Below are 7,958 nucleotides of genomic sequence, written 5' to 3' on the forward strand. Positions count from 1 at the left end.
GCAGCAGGTGCGTCTCTGAGGATCTGCCCGGGGCCGTCCTGGCTGCCTAGTCCCAACAGTGCTGTTTGCTCATCTCCGGACAGACCGGGTGGGTTGAGGTACAGCCTCCAAGAAGACATGGGCTCAGGAAGGTTGGCAGGATGGACGAGGAGGGCGTGTTCTGGAAGATTCCCTCTTGCAGAGTGGAGGGTGGTGAGCCTGCTATGGACCACCAGCTGGAGGGGGTGGCCAGGACCCCCAAGCAGGGACTGGCTTCTGACCTCAGGCGGCGGACACGCAGGAGAGTAATGTGCCCACCAGAGGGATCCTGCGCTTCCAGCACAACCTCCCAGGACAACCCGCTCACTCTGCACCTTCTCACATGGCAGCGAGCTCGGGGCCCACATGCGGGGCAGCAGGAACAACGGAGAGACCACCAGGGTGCCCGTGAAGCACGTCCTGTCTAAGGAAGGGACAGGCCTGGGCAGAGGGGGGGAGAAGCTCTCCAGATGGGGGCCCACCCAGCCTGGGCTCTGGGGGTCCCTTTCTTTCCAGGTGCTCGGGCAGGTGAGAGACAGTGAGGGGGAGTCAGCAGTGACAGCAGAGGGGGCAGGCAAGGAATCCTTTGGAAATGCAGCTGGCGGTTCCATGAATAAGGTCCCACTGCAGGGAGGCTGCGGAGTCCTTGTCCTCAGGGCAAGGCCATGGGCAGTTAGCCAGGGAGGAAGCAGCGCCCAGTGGGCCGTGGCAGTGTGGCCTGAGGCTGAGGCCCTGGGCCCGTGGCCGCCTCCCTCAGCCCTTGGAGGCTGATGTGGTCTGGGAGGGAGAGGGGTGCAGGGGTCCGGCTAGGAGGACATGCAGGAGCGGAAGGTGCCTGGTGGCAGGTCTCAGAGCTGGGAGGCCACACTTGCAGTGCACACGTAGGGCTGGAAAGCTCCCTGCTGGGCATTAGAAGGGACATCCAGGGCTTTGGATTCCGAGATGGGGACATCCTGACATGGTCCTCCCTCAGCAGGGGCTTTTGTAAAGAAAGACTTTTTCCTTATCTGTAAAACAAGGGTTGCAATGACTCACTTCCAGGCATGTCTGAGCTCTAGGGACCAGGCCCCAGGTGAAGCCCAGAGACCAGGGCTGCTGTTTTCAGGGAGCGGGTGTCTGTCTTCCAACGGGGAGCAATGGCTCAGACCACGAGACCCACCTCCCCTCGCTGTCCTCTGCCGCTGGGCAGAATTGTGTGTCAGCTTTCAGAGAGTCCCCCCTACAACAGAAGCCACTGGGAGGCTCCACCAGAAGCGGCGCTGGTGTGCGCGGAGAGCCACCTGTCCCAGAAAGTGGTGTGGGGTCGGGAAGGACACTAGACCAGAGGTGGTTCAGACTCCATGAGGACCTGAGATGGGGTCCTCGATGACACTGATTTATTCACACAGCTGCATCCGTTTTCATAAAAAATAGAACATAAAAGGCCACCCAAGATGACACAGGTGTCAAACTTGGCTTGCAAACAAATACCAAAAAAGAGCCAGTTTGTAAGATGGTTTTACTGTCTCGAGCTCGTCACCAAGAAAGACATTAATCATTTTTTAAAACTTATATTTGAAATGTATTTTCCCAGCTTACACGGGGAAGCGGCCACTTACGAGGTTCCTGCCGTCCCCGGCAGGGCAGCGCCAGGCCAGAGACGTGAGATATCCCACACGGGGTGCAGCCTCGGGGACTATTTCCTGCCCTTGGGGGGGGGACAGACCCCTCCTGGGAGACGTGATGACACCCTCCTGCTGCCCCCGGCTGGGAAATGCTGAAAGGAATGAGTGCGACGCGGCGGAAATAAAACACACGGCGGAAAGTCTCAGGGACGAGGAGCCGTCCTGGTGCTGAGCAGGGGTCTTTATTCTCTGAGGCGTCAGCCCCCGACACTAACTCGCAGCAGAAGCCCCGCCAGGAGCAGAGGGACAGAAAGCAGGGACGGCGGGCAGGGCGCCCAGAACTTGGAGCCTCGAGTTCCAGGGCGCTGGGGGCAGCGGGTGGCACTCAGAACGTGCATTCTGGAAACAGAGCGGAGGCATCATCGTCATCCCGAGCAGTCTCACCTCCACCTGCCAGCTGTCTGGGGTCGGAGGTCCAAGCAGGCTCCACTGTCAGCCCTGTGCTGCATTCTCCCCCACCCTCCACCACAGGGGACAATAGTCAGGTACCCCACGGACCATGCCCCACCTTGGGCCACCAGGTGAGATGACAGCGCCCGGGGAGGCCAAGAGGCAATAGGCAGCTCTCTCCCAGTCCTGGAGCCCCCCGACCTCCACCTCGGCCTCACTGGGCAGGGCAGGGGCCTCTGGCATTGATCAGGGAGCTGGGTCAGCTGGAACCGGCCCCCGCCCCGTGTTACCCTGGGACAAGGGCAAGAATGGCCCCTTTGGGTGCTGCTGCCAGGAAAGAGCCTCAGGTAAGCCCGTCCTTGTAAGGTGAGCCTGCACCTGGACACGCCAGATGGCTCCTAGCAGACTGCCCCACCCAAGCCACCGTGCGCCCCCCAGGTGCAGCCAACAGGAGCCCCAGCACACGTGGCCCCTCCCAGAGAGGGCGGAGGTGGTGCAGCCTCACGGAGGGGCAGGGTGGGGTTGGGGTGTGGAGAGGCACCAGGGTGTGCCGCCCAGTGCCACCACCTGCCTGCCATCTGCTGTGGGCATGTCCCAAATGACAAGGACTCTGGGTGGTAGATTTGTGGACAGCAGCCTGGAATGTTGGCCCAGCTCTCCAAACCTGTATTTTCGATTTCTCTCAAGAATAGTTTTCAAACCAGCTCCCTCTACATAACACCTTAGCTTCGAGCACCTTTTTGAAACCGTTGCTTTTGTGTTTTACATGAAGGAGACAGAAGAGCACAGCCACTGTCTTGGGCACGAAGACTGCCGTGAGGCCCACCTAGGGGCAGCGCAGGTGCTGGGCATCCACCAACAGAGGGCCGGGGTGTGTGCGACTTCCTGGGGGCCCAGAAAGGCCAGGACCACCCAGGGACACCAGGCCGCGTGGGGGGCAGCCCCAGGCTGCAGCTGCCAGGCTTGGGCTCACCTGTTTCCTGCAAAGGCTTGAAGCACCAGGGCACCTCCGGGATGCTGGAGTCGAAGCAGCAGCCCCTGCTGTTGCACTGCTCCTGGGTGACCTCGGGGTAGCCGCAGTCCACCCTGTCCTTGGCCGGCACGACACACTGGTTTGCCGCTGTCCCAGACAAAGCCCAGTTAGCACCGGAGCCCTACCAGTTTGGGGCTGGTTTGTACACTTCATTTGCATGTTTGCACCCCCCACCCGGCGCTCCAGCGTTCAAAGGATGGCGATACCCCCATCCCAGGAGGATCAGCTTTCCGTGTAAATATTTAGAGAAACGTCCTGTTAAATGCTCAACTCAGGGAACCTGGCCATTGGCCTGGGTGTCTCTCCCCCTTGGCACGCTCTTGTCACCTTGTCAGGAAGTCAAACACGGGCCTGGGTCCAGCTGGCAGGGGCCCTAGGAATCCAGGGTCCCGTGAACTGGGAAACAAAGTTCCCCTTCATTGTTTGGTCACTGACAACTCGCCCCCTTGTTCTAAACGAAGAGTGCAGCAGGAGGTGAACGCTCCGTGGGGAAAAGCCCGGGCACGCCACTTTCTATTTCCTTTCCGTGTCTCCCCGTCCCCAAGTTGCTGAGCTCGTCACATCTTCCCTGTGCATCCCTCAGTCTCCAACACTCGTGTTCCCAGCAAGCCTGTGTGTCACTCTGCGCAGCCGAATCTCACTTTGCCTCATTAGCTAACCGGATTTTACCTTAGGAAAATGGAAATCACCTGAAATCTCTTAAATTCTCCTCTGTCGCTGCCAGTCCCTGAGTCCGTATCCTAGTGGTCCCCACACTTTGCTCACGTTGGAATCTGCCGGGGATCTTTGAAAACTGCTGCTGCCTGGATCCCCCTGGAGACTTCTGGATTAACTGGTGCCCCTGGCGTTGGGGTTTTTCAAAGCTCTGCCGAGTGTGGGAACCGCCACCCTCCGCCCTGCTCAGTGGACAACCAGGAAAGAGCCCCACCCCAGTTCCTCCGAACAGGGGTTCAGGAAACAGCCACAGCCCACCCAGAGCGGCAGTGCAATGGCTAGAGTGAAAACTGTTTGTGCACACTGAAAATGTTCTGGAAGTGATCATTCTCTCATCGGTCTTTCCGTTTCATTTTGTAAATGTGCAAAAATGATGCGTAAAAACCTACATGGCAATTCAGAAATCTCTGGCAAAGAAGGCCATGGGATGGCAGGGGATGGGCCTGGGTTCACCCCCGATTTCAGCCCCGACCAGGGAGGACTGCCCTAGGCAAGTCGATGACTTTCCCTGAGCCTCAGTTTCCTTGTCTGTAGAACGGGCACAGCGAGACCCGCCGTGCAGGGCTACTGGAGAGCAAGTGCGCATCTGACAAGCGGTGATTGTTAAAGGAACGTGGAAGCGCGTCCGTTTTCCTAGCTCACAAGCCCACCGGGAGCCCCTTACCTGGACCACCCGCGTCCCTCCCTCATCCCCCCCGCCCGCTGCTGGGAAGCTGGGGCGGCACTCACACAGCCCGAGGTACTGCTCGTCCGCACCGGCGGGCACCCAGGCCAGCACCAGCACCAGCAGGCAGAGGGCTCTGGCCTCCATGGCGACAGACGGCTCCGAGGACCGGCCCCTGGGAGGATCTGCGCCAGGAGATCATTTATAGCCCGGTGTTTGCACAGCTGCTCCGGGCCGTGTGTGGGTGGAGGTGGGTGGGGGGGTGTGGGTGTGGTCGGGGAGAGGAGGGTTCTCCCTCCGCTGGCTTCTCCTGCAAGGAACTGTCATGCACCTGACAGCTCTGACCCCACTGTCCTGGTAGCCAGCAAGCGGCGGTCGCGGATTCCAATCAGGGTTAATGTTCCTCCGCTGGGGGGTGGGCTTGTGTTGGGCAGAGGATAGAGGCTGTGCCACCCAGCCAGGAGCTCAGTGACAGGACCTCCCCAGGTCACTGAACCCCAGGTCGGCCTCAGACACCAGGAAAGCCGAGAAGCTGTGGTCAGGGTGTCGTCTCTCTCACAGCTCCCGAAAGGTGGGGACTCCTTTCCTTTCTATTTTGCTTTTTTCCCAACCAAAAAAAAAAAATTATTAACTACATTTTAATAAATGTATGAAGTAAATGTCATCAATGCATTTTAATAATAATATGACACACACATTTGGTTTTTAAAGTCGAATAGTACAAGACTCCCCTGCCCAGAGGCATCCGTTTTTGACCCTTTCTGAGGCATCTTGCTAGAAATTTCCTCTCCAGAGCTAACACATTTTCACACAAATGGGAACTGACTGTAGGTCTTTGCCTGGTTTGTTTTTATCCTCAATGAAGGATATATCTTGGAGACTGTTGTATAGCAGCATATCTAGATGAGACAGGAACAATTAGACCCACTTCCTGGAGGAAGAAACTAAGGCTCCACGTTTCGGGTCCCTGCAGAGGCAGCCCTGGCAGCCCCAGTGCAGCTGGGGTTCCACCCACTTCTGCGGGACCCGAACTCAGCTCTGGGTGTCGGCAGCCACCTCCCACGGAGTTGTCACTGGCGCAGGGCAGGAGACCGATCTTATTCCCGGGAAAACATGGCATCCTACTTTCGTTGTGTTCTCCGTGTTTCTGTACCAGCAGAGCCATCCCATGTTACTCACAGACTCTTCCGGAACCTCCATTTGAAGAGCCTCAGGGTACAACCTTCCACCTCAGGAACTGGTGGTCATTGGCACATATATGTAGGTGAGCACGGATCACAGGCCAGGCACTCGGGCACCAGGAAGACCCTCTGACCTCAGAGCCCACAGCCTAGTGAGGGGGAACAAGCTTTAAAGCAACAACTGTGGTGCAGTACCATAAGAGCTGGCAGGTTGGGGCGAAATCTGACAGGGTCTTGAGGAATGAGTAGGAGTTCATCAGGTGGGTGTAAGTCAGAAGGACACTTTAGTTAAGGCCACAGCACTCCCTACTTGGCACTACTAACTCCCCCCCCCACCCCCAGAAAACAGAGTCAACATGGCATGTGGAGGGTTATATGATCCATGACACCTCTCAGCCCCCTAATACTGTCACTCTTGGTTACTCAAGCCAGCAGAGACTCAGATGGAGGAAGGAGGTAAAAAGTCATGCTGGGGCCACATGTCTCCCGTGAGCGTCCTGCTGACCAGCTGTCACTTGCTCCCTGGCTGCCTTGGATGCAGCGCCTCCCTATGCACAGAATTTCCTCCTGCCTTTCGGGCATGGCCTTGCGGGCCTCTCCGGAGCGATTGAGACCTGAACGCAGATGTTTCTGGGAGGCAAACACAGTGACCAGCTCGGGGATGCTCCTGTCTTTTGACACATAGTCCACTGAGGACAAACTGGGTGCGTGGGGGGACTAGGAGAGTGCCGTTGCCACCCACCCAGTGCAGAACGGGAAGGGTTAGAAATAGCGGCCTGGTGTGCTCGGGATGGGAGGCATTGGCCCTAAGGGTCCCCTCCCGGACCCTGGGTCTCTGGCCTGAATGAACAGTGGGCCAGTCCCCTCCTACCATCTGCTAGGAGGGTGTGTGACAGCCCCTGGTGGGAAACAATGTCTAGCTTAAAGAATACTTCATGACGTTTTAGCCACTCATCTTGGGAGGCAGCCACAAAGCCCTCTAAATCCAGGGAGTCTGGGTTTGGGACTTTTGCAGCAGTCCCAGGTGCAAGGGACAAGGAAAGGTTCCCGGGAACGCATGGACCGGTGACCAGAGGTAACACTGCTCCTTACCGTGCTCTGACTGACAGTGTTTTGCACCCAGATGGGCCCTTCTCGAGCAGCCAGACCAGCTCCACCAGGAAACAGCTGGGAGGCGGGAGGCGCTGAGAGGCCCTCACCCAGGTGTGGCTGGTGCAAGTGGAGGCCTGAGTGTCACCTCACCTCCCAGGTGACAAGCTCCAGCCTGCAGCTCTGCACTAAGAGTGTCCTAGGAGGACGGAGGGGAAGGCCGTCTTGTCCCACACCCAGGTTTGTGGCACGCGGTTCTCATGGCCCCTGCAGGTGGGGTGCAGGCAGCTGGGTACGAAAGCCCCAGACAGCACAGGGGACCCCGGGAGAGCCAGAGCCCCCACCCACCCCCCTGCCAAGCCGGGCAAGCCCCTGCTGCGCTCGGGCTTCAGACTCTGACCTGGGAATCAAGCCCTCGCCACGGAGTGATTTCCAAGCAGTGTCTTTCCCCCAATTCATGGTTTTCCTGGAACCTCGGAGTGCGACCTTATTTCGAAATAGCATTGTTGGCGATATAATCAGTTAAACTAAGATGAGGTCAGAACGGAGCAGGGTGAGCCCTAAGTCTAATCTGACTGGGGTCTTTATAAGGAGGGGAGAGGCGCAGACACACCAGAGGGATGGTGATGTGAGCACAGACGCGCAGGGAGGGGACACGTGGTGTGGACACGGGACCGCAGTGACGTGTCTTCAAGCCATGGCACCAAGGATCACAGACAACACCAGCTGGAAGAGGCAGGGTAGAATCTCTCCTAGAGCCTTCCCAGGGAGCACGGCCCTGCCGACACCTTGACCTTGGCCTTCTGGCCCCCAGACCATGAGAGAGTAAATTTCTGTTGTTTGAAGCACCCAGTCTGTGGCTCTTGTCATAGCAGCCCTGGGACACTGACACACCCAAGGACACCTGGTCCTGAGAGTCTATTTTAACCTGGGATTTCTGGTGTGAGGGGAGGGGAGGTCCCCACAGCTTGTCTCACAGTGACGGCTCCCTCCCCGCCCCGACCCGGGCCCCCTGGGGAGCTGGACGGCCCTGCCGGGAGGACCCTGTGTCCCCTCTGCCAGCTGGCGGCCTCCCTCCCATCCCACACCCTCCTCGGGCCTCGGCCTTTGTCCTCCCGGTGCCCCTGAGCCGGTCTCCATGAATCACTGGCGGTAATCAATCACCATGTTTGCTGGGTCCCGTCCCACGCCCCACATGCCACCAG

At 58.4% G+C, this 7,958-nt stretch overlaps 1 protein-coding gene across 1 annotated transcript; it reads right to left on the bottom strand.

Moving 5' to 3' along the window:
* Positions 1-1,830: 1,830 nt before the first annotated feature.
* On the bottom strand, positions 1,831-4,650 carry LOC123630766 (trefoil factor 3-like). The gene is made up of 3 exons (XM_045540717.1): positions 4,549-4,650; positions 3,046-3,192; positions 1,831-2,021 (listed from the first exon to the last, which is right to left on the bottom strand). The coding sequence occupies exons 1-3, from the start codon at positions 4,628-4,630 to the stop codon at positions 2,008-2,010; spliced, it is 243 nt and encodes an 80-aa protein (XP_045396673.1). The 5' UTR covers positions 4,631-4,650; the 3' UTR covers positions 1,831-2,007.
* Between the last annotated feature and the right edge of the window lie 3,308 nt (positions 4,651-7,958).

This window comes from Lemur catta, chromosome 1, assembly GCF_020740605.2.
Source record: "Lemur catta isolate mLemCat1 chromosome 1, mLemCat1.pri, whole genome shotgun sequence".
Taxonomy (NCBI): domain Eukaryota; kingdom Metazoa; phylum Chordata; class Mammalia; order Primates; family Lemuridae; genus Lemur; species Lemur catta.